General features: G+C 41.6%; 2 protein-coding genes across 7 annotated transcripts in view; both read left to right on the top strand.

Moving 5' to 3' along the window:
- The first annotated feature begins 871 nt into the window (after positions 1-871).
- On the top strand, positions 872-2706 carry UTP3 (UTP3 small subunit processome component). The gene has a single exon (XM_042936235.1). It carries the CDS (start codon positions 1218-1220, stop codon positions 2643-2645), a length of 1428 nt encoding a protein of 475 aa, XP_042792169.1. The 5' UTR covers positions 872-1217; the 3' UTR covers positions 2646-2706.
- An 11502-nt stretch (positions 2707-14208) lies between these two features.
- Positions 14209-24289, top strand: part of RUFY3 (RUN and FYVE domain containing 3) — an 80474-nt gene continuing 70393 nt past the window's right edge. For 4 of the 6 annotated variants that reach the window (XR_006201922.1, XR_006201921.1, XM_042936228.1 and 1 more), the window contains exon 1: positions 14211-14659. Coding sequence is in view for 4 of the 6 variants with exons in the window: in XM_042936228.1 (XP_042792162.1) it covers positions 14299-14659 (361 nt within the window). In the remaining 2 variants the exon portion in view is untranslated. Of the gene's footprint in view, positions 14660-24289 lie in introns of all 6 variants that reach the window. The other 2 variants (XM_042936232.1, XM_042936227.1) reach the window with 2 other exon arrangements.

Genomic DNA, 24289 nt, shown 5'->3' with positions numbered 1-24289 from the left:
CCAAATTTGGGTAGGAGGACTACACCCTTTTTTTTTAAATAAGGGGAATGGCTTGTACAAAGGCAGCGATGTGAAAGGCGCGTCGAGTGTTTTCGGCAGCTGAACGCTGCGTAACACTGGACGAAAGTTCACAATCCCTGTCCCATTTAGAATTGCGCAAGAGTCGTGGGATTATTTGATTAACGCGTGTCCCTCGCGAGGCCACAAATTACTTAAATGCGGGAACAGCGTTTGCTTTTGCCCACCATTGTCTTCCCAGAGTCTCAGCCACTGTCTCATGCTTAATAAATGTTGAAGAATTAAATAAAGGGTCCGCCCCTGAGAGTGTCAGGTCCAAACATCTTGGGTGAACTTTGTCCACTAAAAAAAAGTCGTGCGGTGCCTTCTGCAGCCAACTTAAGTTCCTGGGAGAGTCAAATCCTAGAACGGGGCGCTCGGCACCGACACCCCTCGGGGACACCCTGAGAGACACAAATCACCGCCGAGTCACCGAGCCCTGATGGGGCAGAGAGCTGGAGATGGGCTAATCCGAGGCTCTGCCAGGATTCTCGAGGCCAGCGGCGCCGTCACGGCCTCAGGTTATGGTGCCCAGATATAGAGTATTTGGACTTTGTGGAGAGAAAACAACATGTTTAACTTCTAGGCTGATAGGCGGAGAAGGTAGATAACAATTCCAGAACCTAGAGAGTTTCCATAGAGGTACGCTCGTCTCCAGGTCGGAAACGCCCTGTACATGCGTAGTACAACTAGCCCGGAGCCTCTCCTACGCGAAGAGATAGAGCCCCCTCTACCGGCCCCCACTACTTCGCCTCGCGGTCCCTCAAGATCCCGCGTCCCATCCACGCCTAGACTCGCGAGAATAAGAAGTCTCAAAGGGCTCTACGGAACGGAACTTCCAGTATTTACTGTTCCTACACGGAAGGATTTTAATTCACCGGAATAGACTGGCATTAAAGTGCAAAAGCGAAAACGGAAGTGCTCCTAACGTGACAAAGCTTACGGGGCTGAGCGGAAGTCCTAGTTCACTCGCCAAGCGGAGAGGATTCTGGGGCCCGGAAGGAGGTGGAATCTGTAGCCGACCTGTTTGCCTGTACACTCGCCTGGGAGGAGAGCGCGTGGCTGTTCAAAGAGGCGTGTTACTGGAGCGCGTGGCTCGTGCGCTGAGGTCAGAGGTGGCCCAAAGCCCGACGTCGGTGTAGAACTTGAGACTGTGAGTTATGGTGGGGAGATCGCGGCGGCGCGGAGCGGCCAAGTGGGCAGCCATGCGAGCCAAGGCAGGTCCCGGCCCAGCGGACGAAAATGAAGACGATTTAGAATTGCCACCGTCGCCAGGGGACTCCAGCTACTATCAAGATAAGGTAGATGATTTCCATGAGGCCCGATCTCGGGCCGTCTTGTCTAAAGGCTGGAGCGAAATGGAGAGTGGGGACGAGGAGCAGGATGGCGATGAGGAGGAGGAGGTTCTAGCCCTAGATATTGCTGATGAGGACGATGAAGATGGAGAGAGTGCGGAGGAGGAGGAAGATGATGATGATGATGGTGGGAGCTCCGTGCAGAGTGAGGCCGAGGCATCTGTGGATCCCAGTTTGTCGTGGGGTCAGAGGAAAAAACTTTACTATGACACAGACTACGGTTCCAAGCCCCGAAACCGACAAAGTCAACAAGAAGTAGAGGAGGAGGAAAGAGAGGAGGAAGAAGAAGCACAGCTCATACAGCGGCGCCTTGCCCAAGGCCTGCAAGAGGATGATTTTGGGGTGACCTGGGTAGAGGCCTTTGCAAAACCTGTACGTCAAGTAGATGAGGCTGAGACCCGGGTCGTGAAGGATCTGGCGAAAGTTTCAGTGAAAGAGAAGCTGAAGATGCTGCGGAAAGAATCACCAGAGCTCTTGGAACTGATAGAAGACCTGAAAGTTAAGTTGACAGAGGTGAAGGATGAGCTGGAGCCATTGCTACAGTTGGTGGAGCAAGGGATCATTCCATCTGGAAAAGGAAGCCAATACCTGAGGACCAAGTACAATCTCTATTTGAACTACTGCTCCAACATCAGTTTTTATTTGATCCTGAAAGCCAGGAGAGTCCCTGCACATGGACATCCTGTCATAGAAAGGCTTGTTACCTACCGAAATTTGATCAACAAGTTGTCGGTTGTAGATCAGAAGCTGTCTTCTGAAATTCGTCATCTACTCACACTTAAGGATGATGCTGGAAAGAAAGAACTGAGTTTAAAAGTAAAATCCACCAAGGCCAAGCCAAAATCTGTTTCAGAGACTGCTTCTGCCTCTGCTGTTACAGATATTTCTGATGATTCTGATTTTGATGAAGAAGCTGCACTGAAATACTATAGAGAAATAGAAGACAAGCAAAAGTTGAAGAGAAAGAAAGAAGAAAATAGCACTGAAGAACAGGCTCTTGAAGATCAAAATGCAAAGAGAGCCATTACTTATCAGATTGCTAAAAATAGGGGACTTACACCTAGGAGAAAGAAGATTGATCGGAATCCTAGAGTCAAACACCGGGAGAAGTTCAGAAGAGCCAAAATTCGCAGAAGAGGCCAAGTTCGTGAAGTTCGTAGAGAAGAGCAACGTTATAGTGGTGAACTCTCTGGCATTCGTGCAGGAGTTAAAAAGAGCATTAAGCTTAAATAAAGTTTTCACTTAGCTTAAGTTTTTTGGCAATAACTTTAGATCAATAAATTTTTATTTTTAACCGAAGTTATTGTATTGATATATAATACCTAACCCTAAATTTTAAAAATTCTTGTCGACGGGGATATTTGGGTTGTTGTTCAATTTTATTTTATTATTATTATTTTTTTTTTTGGTCCTTTGAAGTCATACTAAAAAATAGTATGGAGGTAGTACTTTTATATTTGGAAGCAATATGAAAGTACTTGGGAAAAACGGAGGTGTTGAAAAAAGTAATCTGTCAAGTAGTAGTCTATGAAAATTTCACAGATGGTTGTGAAGCAACAGTCAAACTTAGAACACTTTTATCATTTTTCTTGTAAAGTGAAAAGAATGTACCTTTGCAATCATCTTATTTGTAAGAGTCTGTAAAACAGTTCTGACACACATTTCACTTACCTAAGTGTAATTCATGAGCAGGATACTTGTTAATAGGTTTGTCAACTTAAAGATTGTATACACTGTGTGTAGTAAAAGCTTAGGAATGTAGAGGAACTTCAGTTAAAAGTAGAAAGAGATATGCTTTAATTACATTGTGAATATTTCTAATAGTCAATGTGGTAAATAAGGTAAAAATTCCATTTTCCATACTGTACTGGTGACTTGTAGCAGTTGCTGTTTGTATACTCCATTTGCTGAAAATTTGGTAGTTTTACTGCTAGGTAAGTGACAAATTTAAATAGTAAAAAAGTTACATTTTTCTTTAGTTACCCTGGTTTTTACAGTAGGAAAGAGATGCTGCGATGGTGAACTAACTTTTTTTAATACTTATTTTGGGGAGAGTGCAAGGGGGGAGGGGCGCAGAGAGGGGGACAGAGGACCCAAAGCGGCTCTGTGCTGACTGGCTGACAGCAGCAAGTCTGATGTGGGGCTCAGACTCATGAACCACAGGATCATGATCTAAACCGAAGTCAGATGCTCAACCAGCTGAGCCACCCAGGTGCCCGTGAGATGGTGAAATGAAAAATAGTTGGGATGATGCCAGGAAAGGAAATGACAGGACTAGAGAAGGAACGCACAAAAGATGTTCTAACTATGCCACTGTTCATTAAATAATATCTAGCTGCTAGAGATGCAGAGATGATCACTGGTTAATATTTATTAGACAATTGCCATGTAGCAGTTGTGTGTCACCAAATTTAACCTTTACAATAACTTTCTGAGGCGTGGTACTGTTCTCCATGTATCATTTATGAGGATGCTGAAATTCCAGGAGGTTGACTTTATAAAGGATACACACTTGGGATTTGGGCCCAGACAGGCTTAATAGGAGCCTTCATTATCTTTATCTCTGGCTTACAGCTTTCTCAGTAGCACGTGTCAAGTAATTTTGTTTCTTCATAAAGAGGTTGGTTGGAAATAAAATGAAAACTTAGTGCTAAGGTACTTTTGTAAGCACTTTAGTGTACTTAGTTTCTTATTCCTCATAACTCTTGTACAGTAAATTCTATTAGCCATATTTTAAAGATGAGGAAATTGTGACCCAGAAAAACAACTTTCTGAAGGTCATATAGCTATTTAGTAGAGTCAGGATTTCAATCCAGCTTTTCTGGCTTCAAAGCCCTATCCTACACTTCCTTTTCTGATACAGTAGAAAAAGTAAAGCTTTTGCAGTTTGGGTGTTTTTGCATTAATTACTTGATGTCAGACTCCTTCATCTGCATGGTACAATTATTATACCTACCTTAGAGAGGTGATATAACAATGGTTAAGAGCTGTGAGATAATAGAAAATATATGTATTGGCTCTGTCCCGATTCTTGGAACAGTAAACCCTTGTTAATTCCCAAGTGATAAGAGCACTCGGAGCATCTTTTGTTCTTTATTTTTTTTTAATGTTTATTTATTTTGAGAGAGATAGAGTGCACACACATGAGCAGGGGGGAGGCAGGGAAAGAATCTCAGGTGGGCTTCACACTTGCTGCAGAGCCCAACCTGGGGCTCAATCCCACGACTGTGAATGATCTGAGCTGAAAGGTAACTGTGGGTGGGCTCCTAGCATGGCTTTTGGATGATGGTGATGGCTCACCAGAAAGACCAGGCCATAATTGGAAGCTTGGAATTTTCAGCTCCACTCCCCATTCTCTGGAGAGGGGAGAGGTTGGAAATGGAACTGATGATTGATTATGTTTATGTGAAAAAGCCTCCATAAAATCCCAATAGTATGAAGTTCAAAGGAGCTTCCAGATGGGTGAATGCATCCACACCGGGAGGGTGATGCTTTCCAACTTCATGGGGACAGAAGCTTCTGTGCTTGGCACCCTCCCACACCTCACCCTATGCATCTTTTCATCTGACTATTCATCTGTATCCTGTATCCATATCATAAAGGTATCATTTATACCTTTAAACTGGTAATAAACATAAGTGTTTGCATGAGTTCTGTGAGACACTCTAGCAAATTAATTGGACCCAGGAAGGGGGTCATGGGAACCTCAGATTATAGCTGATCAGTCAGAACCACGGTAACAACTTGAATTATCTCCAGGTAGAGAGTGTCAGAATTGAGTTAAATTGTACAACACCCAACACAATTGATTGGTGGGGGGGGAAACTCACATCTGGTGTCAGAAGTATTGTGAGTATAGCTGTAGTGTAAAGGAGAAACAGGTGTAAAACAGTTTTCCCAATTCGAGGGTAGACTAGACTATCCAAGTTCCTAACCCAGTTCCATCACTTAGTCTATGATTTGGGGTAAGTTGCTTCACCTCTCCATTCCTTAGTTTTTCATATAAACTGCAATTAGTAGTAGTAGTACCTACTTCATAGAGTTTATGAGGATTAATATAATTAAATTGTTAATTAATGTAAAGCACTTAGAACAATCCCTGTTATACAATAATCACCTAGTAAGTGTTGGCTCTTACTATAGTGTGAGAATTAACACATCTCACACACAGGTGCTGAGTGAAATGTAGCTAATAGTATAGCGATTCCTATCATTGCACAAATATAGAGAATAAAGTGTAGATATATGTAAAAGTGATTCAGAAATTTAATGTCCTAAGTTTAGAAGAAGAGGGGAGCATTGTGTGACTTGAAATACAGAAAATCTGGCACAAGACAAAAAGCAAGGAAATGAAGTTAGACTTAAAAAGATTTTCTATGTCAAATCCCTGCCAGATGTACAACGTTGTGGTGAGGAAAAATGTTTTAAAGGAAGAAAGGAAAAAAGTTATGCCTGTTAAATATTCCCCCAAATGTATCAAGTACTCCTTCAGAGACCTCACAATACATTATAAACGTTAATTCATTCTGGAAAAGCTAGGCCATAGATGGTGCTATCCTGATTCCGAACATAAAAAATGACCTTGCCTGATGTGAACTGATAGCTAATGAAGTAACAAAGACTGCTATATATGATATTTATGTCACCCAAATTTCGTATTTACTCAAAGAGAACTGAGATGTGCTGGGTATCGTCATAACACGGGAATGATAAATTGCTAACTACTCAATGTGATCACTTACCATAGTGACTCCTTTGTGAACTTCGGGGAGTCTCATGGGTAACAGTTCCAATAAAATAGATGACTGGTTTCTGGCATCAGTCCAAGGCAACAACCTGTTTTATGTCAGCATGTTAAGCTATGGGTAACTATTGATAATAAAAATATTAAAAATTAAAGTGGAAGAAAATACCAAATTAGTGATCCAGTGACTTACTCTACCTGCTGACTAGCTTTGAGATCATTTCTCTAAGCCACTGTTTCTTACCTATATTCTTATGAAGGAATTAATGTATCCTTTAATTTTTGTGTAGAAATAAATTTATTTGCTTATCAGACCTCAATGGTCAAAGCTTTTGGCAAACTGGGAAATTAGTTTTTGTGATCCTAAACATAAAAAATAGCTTCGGTAACTTAAATAATTATACTCACATATCTGACACAAAAAAATAAATTCCATCTCTGAGGAGTAGCTGGAGTTGCCTATTCCTTCCTTGTCTAAAATAAAAGAATTTTAAGTTAATGTTACAGTAATATGTTAACATTACCAAAGTAATTCAAGAAAGGTGAAGGTCAGTATAATTTACATCTTAGAGATAACAATGAGGAACATGTACCACTGTCTGAATAATAAATGATCCCCCAAAATCATGTAGGATTCAACTAAAGTTCCAAATCATTCAAGCTGAAAGTTGCTTCAGGTAATAAATCATAGTTTAAAAAATTCTTTTAGGTAGTGATTCTTTTTAACACATTTGCATTTTGCCATTAAATGTGTAAACACAGAAACATAAAAAATTTCATACCACCCAAATCAACAAACATTAACATGTATGTTTTAAATTTTGCTTAAAGTTTGGGGTGCATGGGTGGCTCAGTCAGTTAAGCATCTGACTTCAGCTCAGGTCATGATCTTGCAGTCCATGAGGTCGAGCTCCGTGTCAGGCTCTGTGTTGACAGCTCAGAGCCTGAAACCTGCTTGGGATTCTGTGTCTCCCTCTCTCTGCCCCTGCCCCACTCACACTCTGTCTCTCAAAAATGAGTAAATGTTAAAAAAAAAAAAAATCAATTTTGCTTAAAGTATATTTTCTCAATATCAAAGTTTTTAATTTGATATAGTTACTTTAGCTATGCATTGCAGATATGTTTTCTGGATTCCTTTATTCATTTTTGAAGAAGAAAATGACTTTTTTACATGGGTTTCTATGTAAAGCTTTAAGTGATAGTAAATACTAAGAATAAATATTTTCAAAACTACAAACAAAACAAAAAACTCTGGAGGAAACGAATAAAATGGTCTGCCTTAAATAATACAGGGTAGCAATTAGGAGTTTGACCTCTGGAGCCAGATTGTTTAAATCCCAGGGTCACCACTTACAGTGTGTCTTTGGCCTACTTAATCTCCATCCCAGTTTCCTCACATTGGATAATATATGATGTTATAGCCATTTAAGTAGTTAAACCATATAATGTGCATTTAGAACAGCACTTGGCAGGTAGTTAAGTGTTTAGTGTTAGTCACTATTAATCCATTTTAAAAAATTACTCCACTTGAGTTAATTTTCTCCTTGGATCTATCATATCACAGTGCTACAATCCAGAGTGCCTAATGTGGTAGGTTTAAAAAGCAGATTTCTGTGCCCTACTATCACAGATTCTGATTTAGCTGACTTGGTGTTGATTTGGGGACTTATATTTTTAACAGGGACCTCAGATGATCCTGATCCAGATGGTCTACAGAATACACTTCGGGAAACACTGCCCTGGGCACACCAGTTTTAGGTTTCTCTTAGCTAATAACAGGGACATGACTGAAATTAATTACAAGAATGAAATATGGGGTGGTATTAACATGGGACTACAAAACCTCAAACTTAGTCCCGTGAGAATCTGTTGAAAGCAATGGACCTTCCCCGTCCCCCGCCCCTCAGTACAATAACGTAGGCTTAATCACATTTTACATACCACAAGTGGGTTCCTGGACTCTCTGAAGCTAGAAGTCCTTGGGCCTCAGGAAACTTTACACTAGGGGACTGTTCCTTTTATCCTTAAGCATTGCTTTAAATGGCCTATGTTAAATGGCCTATGTTAATATATTAGGAGATCACCTTACCATGGGTGGGACAGGAGTATATTCAAAATAAGTAGATGACTAAACAAAACTTTATTAACACCCATAATTTTTTATACTTATTAAATGAGCTCTTTTAGATATACAGTTGACACTTGAACAACAGGAGGATTAAGGATGCCAACACTCCCTGGCCCCCGCCCCACCTGCCCTTACAGTTGAAAATCCATGTATCATTTTTGAATTCCCAAATACTTAACTACTAATAATAGCCTACTGTTGACCAGAAGCCTTACTGATAACGTAAACAGTCGGTTAACATCTATTTTTATGTTATATGTTATTACATACTATATTCTTACAATAAAGTAAGTAAACTAAAGAAAAGGAAGAGAAAATACACTCACCAATCTGGACTCAATTTATTCAAAAAATCCTCAGATAAGAGTACCTGCGCAGTTCAAACCCATATTGTCAAAGGTCAACTGTACTTACATTTTTTTTTTAACGTTTTATTTATTTTTGAGAGACAGAGCATGAGCAGGGGAGGGGCAGAGAGCCAGGGAGACACAGAATCTGAAGCAGGTTCTAGGCTCTGAGCTGTCAGCATAGAGCCTGAAAACAGGGCTCCAATTCACCCTGAACCAAAGTCGGATGTTTAACCAACTGAGCCACCCAGGCACCCCATTACATTTCTAATCACACCACATTCAAAGATACACATAAAGGGAAATTAAGGCTAAATAAATAAGTTTATTCCTTAGACTTCATTTTGAGTCCAACTTCTCTGAATCATTTTTTTATTCAGGGTCCTGATGGCACAGAATTTTGAGAAGATGTTATTTTTTTAAATATTTATTTGTTTTGGGGAGCCTGGGTAGCTCAGTCGGTTAAGCATCCGACTTCGGCTCACGTCATGATCTCACAATTTGTGGGTTTGAGTCTCGTGTTGGGCTCTGTGCTGACGGCTCCGCTCAGAGCCTGCTTCCGATTCTGTGTCTCCTTCTCTCTCTGCCCCTCCCCCACTTGTGTTCTGTCTCTCTCTGTCTCTCAAAAATAAATAAATGTAAATTTAAAAACATTAAAAATAAATAAAATGTTTGTTTTTGAGAGAGTGCAAGCGGGGGAACAGAGGGAGGGGGACAGAAGATCCTAAGCAGGCTCTGCGCTGACAGGTTGACAGCAGCAAGCCCAATGTGGGGCTCAAACTCACTAACAGCGAGATCATGACCTGAGCTGAAGTCGGAAGCTCAACCAACCTTCTGAGCCACCCAGGTGCCCCTTAAGAAGATTTTAGAAAGAGGAAAGGGATTTTTATTGCTGGTGAGGGAGGTGGCCTGAGAACTACCAGAGGAGCAAACCTGTTGTGTTGTAAAAAAGAGAAACTCAAACATGTCAACCTTGAGAGTAGATACATTTGTGGAAGAGACGGACATGTTGTAGCTGGAGTGATTAACTGCTTAGTTAGTATGCTATGGAACCTGAAAAGAGGCATGTACCTCTTACATAAGGAAGGCAGAGAAGTTCTACTTGATAGAGTCTTGGAGGAAGAGTGAGTGTAGCAATATGGGTAATGCCAAATATTTAAGTTAATCCAAAGCAACAAGGGCAAAGCAAGGTTGGGAGATAATATTGAAAAGATGGGGAGGGGTTAGATCATGAAAGACCTTAGACTAGATCCCAGATATGGAGAAGGCAAGCAAGGTTTTTAAGAATCTGTGTGACATAATTAGATCAACCTTCAGATAATCACTCATTCTAACTGCTATAGAGCAATGGGATGGGAATAGATTAAAAACAGAGACAGGAAAACCAGCTAGGGGTCCTTTGCAATAATAAAGGCAAGAAAAGAAGATTTCAGTTAAAGCAGAGAAAACTAATTAAGGGACAGATTTCACAGAAATTTAAAAGAGAATTTAAAGAATGTATGAGAAGCAGAACAAATGGCGAATAAAGTCATAGGTCAGAAAAGCAAACAACCAGATAGTTTCAACAACACTATTGAGATATTAAAACTCCAAGTTGACACAAAATATATATGATAAGCTTCTCTACCGTAGGGCAGTTGAACTCTACTTCACAGCAAACACAAGGAACACCACTTTGCTCTTTGCTATTAGATCTTCATAAAAAAAGAAAGTATAATTATCAAACTTAACCCAAATCATCCCTCAACATGTTTTATTTTCTATGATAAAGGTAATGCGTTCATTATAGACTACTTGCAAATACAGGAAAGTAGAAAAATGGAAAAACACATCCATATTTCTCCCACCCAAATAAAACTGCCATTGTGTGACCTAGGTTAAATATATTGCTTAAGAGAAATAATTTCTTAAGAGTGCATTCTGGGACACCAAGGTGGCTCAGTCGGTTAAATGTCCAATTCTTGATTTCAGCTCAGGTCATGATCCCAGTTGTTGGATAGAGCCCCAGACCAGTTCTGCGCTGATAGTGGTGCCTGCTTAAGATTCCCTCTTGCTTCCTCTGCCCCTCTCCCCGAAGTGCTCGAGTTCCCATTCTCTCTTTCAAAAAAAAAAAAAAAAAAAAATTGCATTACAAGTAGTGCTTATATTTCTAAGACTATTAGAGATAAAATAAACATGGAGAGAACATATATATTGAAGTATTTTTGTAATTAATATTTTGCCAAAGTAAGTTAGTAACAGTGATCAAAATCTTGTGATTGAAAAGTAAAGCTAAGTAGACTCTACAGAGAGCTTTCACACTGAAGCTTTACATTAAATGGTATAAATAAATTTCTGCACTTATAAAATCAGAAGTTGGGGCGCCTGGGTGGCTCAGTCGGTTAAACATCTGACTTCGGCTCAGGTCATGATCTCACAGCTCATGAGTTTGAGCCCCATGTCGGGCTCTGTGCTGACAGCTCAGAGCCTGGAGTCTGCTTCAAATTCTGTGCCTCCCTCTCTCTCTCTCTCTCTCTCTCTCTGCCCCTCCCCTGCTTGTGCTATGTCTCTCTCCCTCAAAAATAAACGTTAAAAAAAAGTTTAAAAAACTAAAATCAGAAGTTAAACATGAAGTGTTAAATTGAGTGTATTATTTTCAAATAAGTCTTTTCCCAAGTACCACACAATGAAACATAAACAGCTCAAGGAAACCATTATTTTTAAATGATAACAAGCTTATATACTACACCGGAAAAAAAAAAAAAAAAAAAAAGACAAAACCGTTTCAACTGTTTCCAAGAGGTATTTTTTCTCTTATCATAGCTCTAAAAAGCCTATGCTATCATCTTGCAGTCATGGGATCAAGACCCATGCCGGCTCCAAGGTAAGCATGGAGCCTGCTTGAGATTCTCTCCCTCTCTCTCTCTCTCTCTCTCTCTCTCTCTCTCCTTCTGCCCCTCCCCCACTCGCACACACTCTCACTTTCTAAAAATAAACAAATAAATAAATAGCTTATGCTAAAAGTACACCCATGACATTGATCTCTAAAAAGTTTTGTCCTATCATCTAAGTGTCCATCCTTAAGATCACCAAAGAGTTTCAAAAAAAATAAAAGATGGAAAACTAAAAAGAAAATGTAGGTAAGTTGAAAAGAATGTCTTGCTTTATTTCAGAAGAAAATTAATAAGGCTTGATTCTCACAGTGGCTTGGATTTTGTCACTTTAAAACAGTATAGTAAGATGTTCTGTGGATTTTCAAGAAGTAACATGTTTAGGCTTGTTTTTATAATCTTGGCTTCCCTAAATGTGTGTAGCAGCTGAATCGACTCTTATTGCACTAAAGCTTATGCAGAGCTGTGACTATATTATTGATCCAAAAGCTAAAAGCATAAGCAACTAGGAACTTGGAGTACCATCTACCTTTAAAGAAAAGGCTCATAAACAGCCTTACCTATAAATTTTAAAGGACTCATACTTCAACTGGTTTTCTATATTCATTACACTGCCACTTAATTAATGACATAAAGCATAAATATAACTGCTTTTAAATGCAGAGAGGTACACACACACACACACACACACACACACACACACACACAATACGCTGCAAAATTCCACAGCATGTCAATATTTCTAATACCTCTAGGGACCTTAACAAACTAGAATGGAGAAAGCTGGCAATTTAGACTAGATAGTATTTCACACTTTAACTCGGTGACTCCCTTGGCTGATTCTGATTTGTGAGGACTTTGCTCTTTTCTTCTACCTACAAAGGAGTAAGTGTATATTCTTGTCAAATTCTTTACTGAAACATTTCAAAACATCCCTGTGAAGGAACTAAAATACTTAAAATTTTCTGCATGCAAAAACAAGATAAAAGATCCAGTGAAGGATGGACATTAAAACCATGCAATACATCTGGAATCTTTGTTTTTCTCTTCAAGGTATTACAGTTTGTAATTCCTAAAAGGCAAGTGTGTTTTTATTAAGACTCGCACCTTCACCAAAGCTTACATGAAAAGGTCCAAACAACCTAAAGATACAATGAAAAGTTGTTGTTTTTTTTTTTACTCTCAGTTTTGTCTTACTACTGTAAATTATATGCTGTTTTGCCACGGTGATGAAATATAGCTTATAATAATTATTTTACCCTATGCCAAATCTTGTTTTAAAGGCTTTCCCTATATTTCTTATTTAATCCCCGCATCTCTATGAGTAAGTAATAGAATAATTTTTACAAAAGAGGAATCCTGGCTCAAAAGACAACTCAAGCAGGCAGTAGCGCTGGGATTCACAGGTCAGGGAAATGCCAGAAACTGAAAAGCTACTAAGAAATTGTCAGACTCCTTGAAATCAGCCTCTTGTAAACATCTGTTTAAATACTTTTTGCTTAAAAGTTTTGACGGAAAAGAGTATTAGAAGTTTCATGTTAATTTCTTGTACTTTGAGAGTGGTTTTCAGAGAATATTAACAGTAAAAAGGTTTAGTTTCCTAGAGAAGTATAACTTTCTCTACAGAGGGAAAGTCGGACCAGAGAAAGAGAAAAGCAAGTGGGCAAAATGTTACACAACAGTGATTTTTAATTAAAAGTCAACATGGATTCTATGCCAGCATTTTGCAACCTGAACACGAAGCTAATCTGCTAGGAAATGCAAGGATACATTCACAGAATCCAGCGTAAGAAATAACGATAATACTGCAAATTGTCTTTATTAGAGAAAGAAATGTTTACTTATGGGAATTACTGGATCAGTAATCATTGATTCAAACATTCAGAATAAAGCAACAGCGGCCAATTACTAGCGAGACGGAAGCACTATGAAAGTGAAAACTGCCGACCTATAATAGGCGCTTGCCGTATAAATTCTGATCTGTTTGGCTTAAAATGCACTCATGCGCACCCAGAACACCGGAAAACCAGGGAGTTGAAGTCAAAGCAAATACAAGATTTCTACAGGGCGCACAAGAGAGGGAACAAAAGAGGTGGTAGAAGGAAGACACCCACCTCTAGTTGCTCACATAAAAAGCTCAGGAATCAAAACCGTGAATCAACGGTTAAAGTTCTAGTGTGTGAAAGGCAAATGGTACAGTTTAATACCCGGGGGGGAGGGAGGTTCCTTTTTAAAATCAGCTTTGTCCTCTTCTCCCACCCAGATCTTTGTGCCTCGGTGCTACGGCTGAAGTTAGGCTGCAACACAAAACGCCGCTAGCTATCTCGCCAGGTCTCCCACCTTTCAAGCACTGGGAAGGGCAAACACACCTGACAGTTTAAGAGGGCCGTGCCGGGGGCGGGTAAGGACGCGCACTGGGCGCCGTCTCCTCCCCTAGGGTCGGGAGGGAGGTCAACGCCGGCGGAGGGAAGCGGAAGGTGGGAAGTGGGAAGAGGAGGACGCCGCCCCCTAGGGGAGCCGCGCCGCAGGCTGGGGGCCGGGACGGGAGGGGCGGGCGAGAGGAGGCGGCCGGTAGGGAGACCGCTCCGTCGGGCGGGGCCGTCGCACCAGCTGGCTCGGACCCCGGCGGGGCGGGCTGTAGACGGCGCGGCGGAGCCCAGACGCCGGCCCGCGGCCAAGGAGAAAGGTGGCGGCGGCGACGCGGACGGGACGAGGCGGCGACTCGCCGCCGTGACCCTCTACTCCCCGGCCCAGGCCCGGGCGCGAGTACGAGGCGGCGGCGAAGGAAGGAGCGAGCATGGCTGAGACCGCGCCGCCGCCCAACGCCGGCGCGGAAAGTTGCAGCGAGGAACCGGCGAGGGGCGGGGAGCAGCTGCTGGAGGAGCCGAGCCGCGCTCCAGCCGGGGGCGCGGACCGAGAGGGCGAGGCGGGGCCGCCGCTGGCCTCTCCTGCCGGGCAGTCGGATCCCGGCTCACCAGTGGCCGCCCCCTTCTTCCTGCTCTACCCAGGAGATGGAGGCGCCGGCTTCGCAGCGCGCCCGCCGCCGCAGCAGCAACAGCGCTCCTGGAGGACCCCGCCGTCGCCGGGCTCCCCGCTGCCTTTCCTGCTACTGAGCTACCCGAGCGGCGGCGGCGGCGGCGGCGGCGGCGGCAAGCACCGTGAGTGGCGGCGGGAAGGGGGGACTCGGCCGGGAAGGGTGCAGGGGGGCTGCCGCGGTCCGGGCGCCGGACTGTTTACCTCGGAGTCTCCCCAGGCCGCTGGCTCCGGCCCGGCTCGGCTTCCCCTCCCCTCCTGGGCCGGACGCTTGTCCTCGCCAGCCTCCCACGTGCTCGCCGGGTCCCAGCCCCCGGTCCCAGGCTGGGTGCCTTTCCCGTAGGAGCCGAGGAGGGGGCGGCGCCCAGAGACCCGGCAGCCCCGTTGGCCCGCCTTCTGCGAGCTCCAGGCGCCGGGGCCGCGGAGTAGGTGTGGCTGCTGCGCCGCCGCCGCCCGGGCGGCCTCGGTTGTACCACTAAAATTTTTACGAGCGTTCACGCCACACCCGTAAATATCACAGATGCGTCCAAGGGATTGAGAAGAGAAATCAGGACCAGTACGCGAGTTGACATGAATGGAATGTGTGGTTTTGGAGGGGCCCCTCCAGAGATCGTATCGTTTGGCAGGCAGAGGCCTCCACCTTTTAATACCACCGCCTCGGGAGCCCCCTGAATGCAGCGGACCTCACTTTGTGCTTTATCAGTCAACAGCTGTTCATTGCTACTTGCCAGGAGCGGGGTTCTAGAGTAGGCAGTGTGTGTAAAAAGACTTGGAGGAGTGTTAAATCTGGTTTAACATGACAGGGTCTTACAGTATGAAAATGTGGCTGAAGATACAAGGCATGCTGTAAATGCCAAGTACTTTGTTGTATGAGTTCTGAAAAGGGGGAGAAACTTGCCTAAGGTGATGAGGGAATCTCTTTCCCAGAAATGGAGCTAGAGACTTCTTTTCTCACCAGAGCAAGCCTTTTAACTGCTCTACACAACCAAGAAATCCTGACTTTGTCTTTTCTACCCCTAATCCATCCCTTATGACATTAAGAGTCAAATGTTTTCTGTGTGCATATGCTGTGATTATCATAGTTAATCCTCACATCTGTGAGACAAATAGGATGCCACGTTTTCAGATCAAGCTGAGGCTCAGTATTATTGAATGATTTGACCCAAGTAACAGCTTTAGAGTAGGACTGAAGTTGACCCAGATTCCTTGCCTACCAAGCCCGTGCTCCTTAAACAAACACCAAACCTCTGAAACTGGGGGCATGGTTCTCTTAGGTTAGGAGCCATTGGGTTCAGCTGGAGGTAATAGTCCAGTGTCACCGTTTCTGTTACTTACCTAGAAAGAGGGCCAACACTGACCACTGACAAAAAGTCTTAGTAAAACCATAGGTTGTGTGTTGGAGTGGTATGTGCTAATCTCAAGATGGGAGTGCCTAATCAAGATAGAAATTAGTCCTTTAATCAGTAGGGGAAGTAAAGATAATATTCACAACATTACTTTCAATTTTCTAAGGAATCTGCTTTCTACTTTGTTCTTTAAGCATGGCCTCTTTTTTCTCCTTAAAATTTTATTTCTGTGTAATCTGCTTATTAACCACATCACTATAGGATGAAGACACTCCTATCAATTCTTTATAATTCTGTAAAGGTTGTGGTACAACCATTAGTTATTTATTTATTTTAATGTTTATTTATTTTTGAGAGAGGGAGTGTGCAGGTGTGTCGTGGGAGGGGCAGAGAAGGAGAGGGAGACCCAGAATCCAAAGCAGGCTCCAGACTCTGAGCCGTCAGCACAGCGCCTAACGCGGGTCTTGAACTCACCAACTGCGAGATCATGACCTGAGCAGAATCGGAGTCTCAACCCACTGAGCCACCCAGGCACCCCACAAACTTTATGGACACAGCAAATGCTCAACTGTGGAGGTGTCAGCTGTGGGGATTATCTGAATTTCAGTTAATTTACTTGATGCTTCCTCCTATTAAGGATTAGCTTTTTTTTTTTTTTTAAGTATTGTTAGAAAATTAGGGCCTAAGCATGATCAAGATCAGGAATGAAGACTTGAAGCTTCATAGGTGTGATCTCTTAGTCTCTACCTTACAATGCAGATGTATTGAGCAGTTCTTGTCCTGAGTTTTTATTTTTACCTTATTTTCTTTTCTTTTCTTTTTTTTTTTTTTTTTTTGAGAGAGAGGGGGAGAGAATCTTAAGTAGGCTCCATGTCCAGCATGGAGCTGAACATAGTCTTGATCCTGTGACCACAAGATCATGACCTGAGCCTAAATCACGTGTCGGAGGATTAACTGAGCCACCCAGGCACCCCACCTTGTTATTTTTATATGTACTTCAGAACACATGCATACTTAGGAAAAGGAATACTCAATAAATTAAAAGATTTTTTTGTGGCTGCCCTGCAGAGTCAATGCAGTATTACTTTCTATCATGTACAATAAAACCTTGGTTTGCAAGCCTAATTCGTTCCAGAAACATGCTTGTAATCCAAAGCACTGTGTATCAAAGCGGATTTCCCTATAAGAAATAATGGAAACTCAGATGCTTCATTCCACAACCCAAAAACATTCATATGAAAATGAATAAAATACTGTAATATAATACAAAATAACAAAGAAAATATACAATATAAAGAAGCATAAATTAACCTTCACTTACCTTTGAAAACCTTCATGGCTTGTGTGAGGGAGACCAGAGAGGAGGGTCATTGTGTAGGATGACTTTCACTATCGTTAACGGATGTTGAGTACAGTATAAATAAACTCTTGTCATATACGGTATTTAATGTGTCTGGCAAGAAGGCAGCAGAGGAAGGGGTCTCTGTCTGCATGCAGCCTGACCTAGAATGAAGCAAAGCATTCCTAAGCTTACTCTTGTTTGGAAAAGCAAGGGACCGTCCAGAGGTGCTTTGAAGTGGCAAAAAACACACTAGTGCCAGTTGTGGGCACCTTCCAACATGCAAAAATTTCTGCCAAACACTGCAGCCTGAGACCGCGACATGGGACCATACGCCACAATCCTGTAGAGAGAGAGGGAGAGAGAGAGAACCATTGGCTCAGTTGTGATCATGTGACATTCAGCATCACGTACTACTTGTATTGCAAGACATAGCTTGTTAATCAAGTTAAAATTTATTAGAACTGTTTGCTCGTCTTGCAGAACACTCATAGAACAAGTTACTCACAGTCACAAGGTTTTACTGTACTTGGATATCAGAACTCTGCATCTCCTGGCTGTTCATTTGAGCAACCTGAGGAAACAGTTGTTGGTGCTTTTTTTTTTTTTAATTTTTTTTTTTTTAACATTTATTTATTTTTGAGACAGAGCATGAACAGGGGAGGGTCAGAGAGAGGGAGACACGGAATCTGAAACAGGTTCCAGGCTCTGAGCTGTCAGCACAGAGCCCGACGCGGGGCTCGAACTCACGGACCGCGAGATCATGACCTGAGCCGAAGTCAGCCGCTTAACCGACTGAGCCACCCAGGCACCCCCTGAGGAAACAGTTTTAAAAAGATTTCTCATTTCAGTTACCAAGAGAGTACTTAGATTCAACCTCAGTACCCAATAAGTATTTGCCTCCTCATCACCCAGTTTTTAACTCTTGTTACTGTCTTTGCCCAAAGTACTTAATATAATAATTTTGAGCTGTTGTATATTAAGGCAATGCCATCTTTTTTATTGTAGATACCTTGATTGTATTCAGATATTTTAAAAATTAACCTTTACATTTGAGTTCAGCTTTGTTTAAATGACACTGATAAAGAATAGCAAGAATGTGTGTAGGGAACGTAGCTTAAACTTTTCAGTGTTCATAATGTGTACTATGTCAGTGTAAAATCGTGCTAGATATAATATCCTTAATATATTCATCATGTTTAAATACAGCAGGAAGGAAGGCTTCTGATTTGCTGTGTTGGATTATGTTCCTTTCTGAGTCTTTGAGTGCTAGTCTGCTAATTTTTTATGCTTCTAGCTTTTAAGTGTCATAAAAATTCCTAACCATGGCTTTAAAAAAAAAAAAATGTTTATTTTGAGAGAGGGAGTGTGAGCAGGGGAGGAGCAGAGAGGGAGAGAGGGAGAGAATCCGAAGCAGGCTCCACACTGTTAGCACAGAGCCCGATGTAGGGCTTGATCTCCTGAACCATGAGATCATGACCTGAGCTGGAATCAAGAGTCAGACACTTAACCAACTGAGCCACCCGGGCGCCCCCCTACTATGCCTTTTAAAAAATATTTGATCTATAAAAACTACAAGTAACACATAAATCTATTGTCATTGTTTAAATATTTACAGTACAAGAGTACATTGAATACAAAGTGAACTTTCCTTTTGGGTAGGAGACCTACCCCCTTTTCTGAGGATACCACTTTTGAGTTTGGTGAGTTTTCTTCCAGAACTTTAGCATGCATTCACAGACATGTATGGGTTCATATTTCATGAGGCTTTTTCCCCTTTGGTGTATGACCTTCGACACCAATTTCTCATAAATTATATAAGGATCTACTTTCATGCCATGGTACAATGCTTTTAATGCTTCCCTTTTCCATCCTAACTTTAAAAGTCTTCTCATGGATGAGTAAGAGATGGCTTCTTGGTGTTGGAGTGAAGAGGCACTCCTGCTATTTGCGTAGTTATCAGCTTCTGCTGACAGTGATTCATTTCTTCTTCCAACTCCCAGAGCCACAGCTAACATTTATGTTTAGGGCAATGACATGCAAATAAACCCACATCTCTGACTTTGTCTTTTCCATTTCCAACAATGTACCAAAAAAAAAAAAAAAAAAAAGTTGCACTCAACAAAGAAGCAACTTTCTTTCTGTATTTGTATGTGCTGTTGTGAGATGGTAGAAGGGCTAGGAGGGGAATAGAAGGAAGAAAAAAAGTGGGAAGGAATGGTAGCATTGCTATGTCCACCCACTGTAAAGTTGCGTATAGCTAATAGTGAATGCCTTGTTGAGCCCTGGAAAGTGCAGAGAATGAGGGTTTCTGGAAACATTCACAGATGTGCTTTCTCACAGATGCACCTTAAGAACCCATGTTGGGGAAGGAACTGTCTCATTTATGTATAAATGCAGTAATGAGTAAGGGAAAAAATAGTTTTATGTTCGGTTTATACACATATATACAATATAAAGATGTGTATATTATATATGTATGTGTGCATGTATATATATTATTTATGTGTGTATATGTATATATTCTGATCTTAATTTATCTTCCATGGACATTTCTATTATTGTGTCTCTTTTCTTTTTTCATTGTTTAATAGCACTCCAGAAAACATTATACCTGGTTAGCAGTTGAATACACATTAATTAGTTGACCTGATGTATTGCTTTTTTTTAATTTTGAAAAGACAAAAATACTCCATTCTATTTTGTAAATATAGCGGCATCTGCTCAAAACTGATAGGTATTCGGGGAAGGATTGAACAATGAGAACCTAAAAGTATTTAAGGTTCATCTTTATATAGTAGTTTTTAGAATAGCAGATGGAGTTGTGACTTTTTTAAAGACAGCTTTTTGGTATAATTGACGTAGAGTGGTTCCTCCATTTACAATGCTGTGATTCATAGGCTTTCAGCTCTTTTCCAACTGTGTTAAGCATACTTTACCTGTGTTAAGAATCACTTTCTGATCTATTAAATGTTATTTTGTCAAGTGACAGATATAAACACCCATAGAAAAGGAAAAAAACCCTTCAGAAATGTAGCATCTTCAGACTTAAAAAAATTTTTTTTAACATTTATTTTTGAGAGAGAGGGACAGAATGCGAGTGGGTTAGGGACAGAGAGGGAGGGAGACACAGAATCCGAAGCAGGCTCTAGGCTCAGAGCTGTCAGCATAGAGCCCAATGAGGGGCTCAAACTCATGAGCTGTGAGATCATGGCCTGAGCTAAAGTTGGACGCTCAAGCGACTGAGCCACCCAGGTGCCCCCATCTTCAGACAGTTTAATTGTAAGTTAGTGACTACCAGAGAACTAGAGTTTAGAACTAAAGAGTATCTAAATACAGGTGGGTCTTTTCCACCCACAGCTGCAGTGACCTGGTGAGGTATGGCGAGCTGGTTCATGCCCCCAATTCCCCCAGTTCCTGCATCCTTTGGCTACAAGAGCCTGTCTGCTGCTTCCTTTCCTGATACAGCTCTTATTATCACTGCTGCCTAAATTATCAGTTTGTCTTCCCAACCAATTTCTCCCCTTCTGCTTCCTTTCATTTGTTTTACTTACACTTCTGGCCCGGCATTATCAAAAAGCTCACACTCTGATTGACAAAACAACAATTTCAAAATATTAGATGTAATCTTTGAGACTTTGTTTTGACTGCCCCCCTCTTGATAATCGTAGGTTAATTCTTTATAGACAGAGTTTTCTTTTTTCTTATTTCTGGTCTTAGCTTCATTTTGGATACTAGAGGATCCTAAAAGGCTCTCCATTAGATGAAAGAAGCTTTACTGTAGTTCTGTAATCCAAACAGCTACAAAGAAAGAATGTGAGTAGTAAGATAATAGTAGTGGTAGTTAGTGGCTACCATTTTATGGAATATTTTTATGTGCCCTGCAAAGAGCTAAAAAGTTCACATTTATCAGTACGTGCTGATTTTCATTAAAATTTGCAACAGATAGAAGAGCTGATACTTAAAAACTACTCTCTTAACAATGAAAACTGAATGGGGCGCCTGGGTGGCTCAGTTGGTTAAGTGTCTGACTTTGGCTCAGGTCATGATCTCGCAGTTTGTGGATTAAAGCCCCACATTGGGCTTTGTGCTAACAGCTCAGAGCCCAGAGCCTGTTTCAGGTTCTGTGTCTGCCCCTCCCCTGCTCGTGCTCTGTCTCTCCTTCTCTCTCAAAAATAAATAAACATAAAAAAAAAAATGAAAACTGAAAAAAAATGAGTCCATGTAGAACTCATATAAGTAGATGTATACAACTTATGTTTTTTGTCAGAGTATTTGGTTAAGTATCTCTAAATGACTTATCTAAATTATTATAAAATACAAATATTCTGATAGAGTAGCCTTAGATTTGCATTTGCAAATCTGGAGACACAGATTCTGTGGTTTTAGAATAGTTCTTAACTCAAATTTTGCACCTGTCAATCACCTGGACATCTTGTTAGCACAGATTTCTGGCCCTATCCCCAGAGGTGTTTTGTTTGTTTATTTTTAGTGAGGCACAACTGACATATAACACTACATTAATTTCAGGTATACAACATAATGATTCAATATTTGTTTATATTGCAGTTTTTTAAGTGAAGGACAGAATGAATTCATATTCCTGCATAGTGTGGTGTCACAGCTCATGTTCTTAATCACTGTATGCTCCCTCACCAAAGCATTAAATCAGTTTAGGTAGAAAGCAGTAAGTTTGGTGAGAGAGAGAGCAGAGCAAAAGTGGCAAAGAAAGCAATTTTTGGAGCTAAAAGATTAGTATTGGCCTCAAAACATATTCACTTGACTTATTCTGTCTTGCATCTTTTTCCTTTTTGTTTAGCAGAAATCTGTGTTAAAGAGATGGAATCTTACAAAAAAGCTAAGAGAACATATTCTTCTAGTATAGGTTATAGGTAGTAAAAAGTCTGGGAGAATAACGTAGCAGAATTAACTGGATGAAATAATGATATTTTCTTGTTGTCTAACATACTTGAAAATTCCTTAAATAATTAAGTGTTGCCTAAAAGATACGCTGCCTCTTTATCATTGTACAAAAGGTAATGGGTCCCCATCATAAATTAAAGAGTCCCTATTTATGCATGTAAGTAAGTAAGTAAGCTCTACATCCAGTGTGGGGCGCAAACTCACAACCCCAAGATCAAGAATCACAGGCTCTACCAACTGAGCCAGCCAGGCGCCCTAAAGAACCCCATTTTAGGGGTGCCTGGGTGGCTCAGTCGATTGGGCATCTGACTTCAGCTCAGGTCCTGATCTCGTGGTTCAGGAGTTCCAGCCCTGAGTCAGGCTCTGTGCTGACAGGTCAGCACCTGGAGCCTGCTTTGGATTCTGTGTCTCCCTCTCTCTCTCTACCCCTCCCCTGCTCACACCCTGTCTCTCTCTCAAAAATAAACATTAAAACAAAAAAAATTTTTAATGAGTTTTGCAGGATATCTGAACTGTTGTTTTTCCACCCAAACCTTATTAACATGGAAACTTCTTCCTCTAGGTTAAAGTGGCTCAAGTGTGAGCTGTAACATTTATTTTGGGAAGTCAGTAGTGTAAGATAGCATGACTTAAAATTATGAGAAAGGAAATGTTTTTAGAGTTACAGAGCGGTGGTACTTGAGAGAGTATCAGTATGATCCCGCCCACTACCGTAACTACTTCCAAATAATGGGAAGGTTCATGGTCTTCCTAAAGCCCACCAGGCAAGGGCTGCTGACCAAGGTGGGTATCCCTGATTGCAGGGACCCTGTTAGTGACTGACTGGTTCTGTACTTGTTCTGTACCAAGTAGACATGACAGGCAGCATGTGTCAGAGGGAGTGGCATGGAAACTGAAAAGAAGTTTATAGGGGCAGAGGTGGGGAAATTTGAAACCTCATAAAACATAGGAAAAGAGCCTGTCAGACTGTGACAGCAAGAGGCATGTAGAGAGCAGAAATTGTTTCAGCATGTTGCCTTTTAGAATACGGTTCCTCTAGGGGTGCCTGGGTGGCTCAGTCGGTTAATCGTCTGACTTCAGCTCAGGTCACGATCTCGCGGTCCGTGGGTTCAAGCCCCGCATCAGGCTCTGGGCTGATGGCTCAGAGCCTAGAGCCTGCTTCCGATTCTGTGTCTCCCTCTCTCTCTGCCCCTCCCCCGTTCATGCTCTGTCTCTCTCTGTCTCAAAAATAAATAAACGTTAAAAAAAATTAAAAAAAAAAATAGAATACGGTTCCTCTAATTTTAGAATCTGTTTAGGGACTCTACAGGCATAAACATCTGCTTCCTCTGCCTTTTTTATGAACTTAAGAAATCTGGTCACCTGATATGAATGCCTGGTAAAGTTCTGACCCATGTCTTCCTTCCTCAAGGCCTGAGAGATGCCCCAGCATCCCCTTTGCTCACATCTCCTTTTGACTTTCCTCTACCTCAGTCCTATGAGCTTTCATCCTTACTGACTTACTCTTCATGTGATGGTAGCATTTTTCCCCCCAGAATTCTCGAGCACCTATAATGATGATAATGGCTAATATTTACTGACTGCTTACTTTGTACAAAGTGCCATGCTAAGCATTTTACTTAACATTACTTCCGTGAAGTCTGAAGTAGTTAATATTATTATCCCCATTCTGTCAGTGAAGAAACAGGCACAGATACAAATACTATGCCAAAGTTATTCAGCTTCTAAAGGTGGATCTAGGATTCACTGTGGGCTTTCCGACTCTACATGCTCTCAGCCTCCTTTACTGCCTCCCATTACTGGAATCCCATCCTAAACTGAAGCCTCCTTTTCAGACAGCAGCAGTCCTTTAGTTCCTCATTCTGCTCAGTGAGGCCCTACTTCCTAAATGAATAAATAAATTTGAAATTCAATAGTTATGTATGTAAACAACACTGAATAGCCGTCTGTGCACCTGTAATTGCCTGTTTTTTGCCTACTACCTTGTTCTTATGTCCCTTGTGACTAACGCATAGTAGGTGCCCATTGCATGTTAAATGAATGAATCTGTTAGGTACAAGTGACTAAAGCCTGTGTTAGAATGACTTATTTGTTGGGGCATGAATATAGCTTGGTTTTGAGGAACTTGGAAGTTTTCATGGTTAAGG

This window comes from Panthera leo, chromosome B1 (genome assembly GCF_018350215.1).
Source record: "Panthera leo isolate Ple1 chromosome B1, P.leo_Ple1_pat1.1, whole genome shotgun sequence".
NCBI classification, from domain to species: Eukaryota; Metazoa; Chordata; class Mammalia; order Carnivora; family Felidae; genus Panthera; species Panthera leo.
Note: the sequence above shows the minus strand (reverse complement) of the source record. Positions and strands in the feature narration are given on the sequence as shown.

Bases quoted from the DNA above. Each gene is read 5' to 3' on its own strand.
- UTP3 (XM_042936235.1), top strand. From the start codon at position 1,218: ATGGTGGGGAGATCGCGGCGGCGCGGAGCGGCCAAGTGGGCAGCCATG.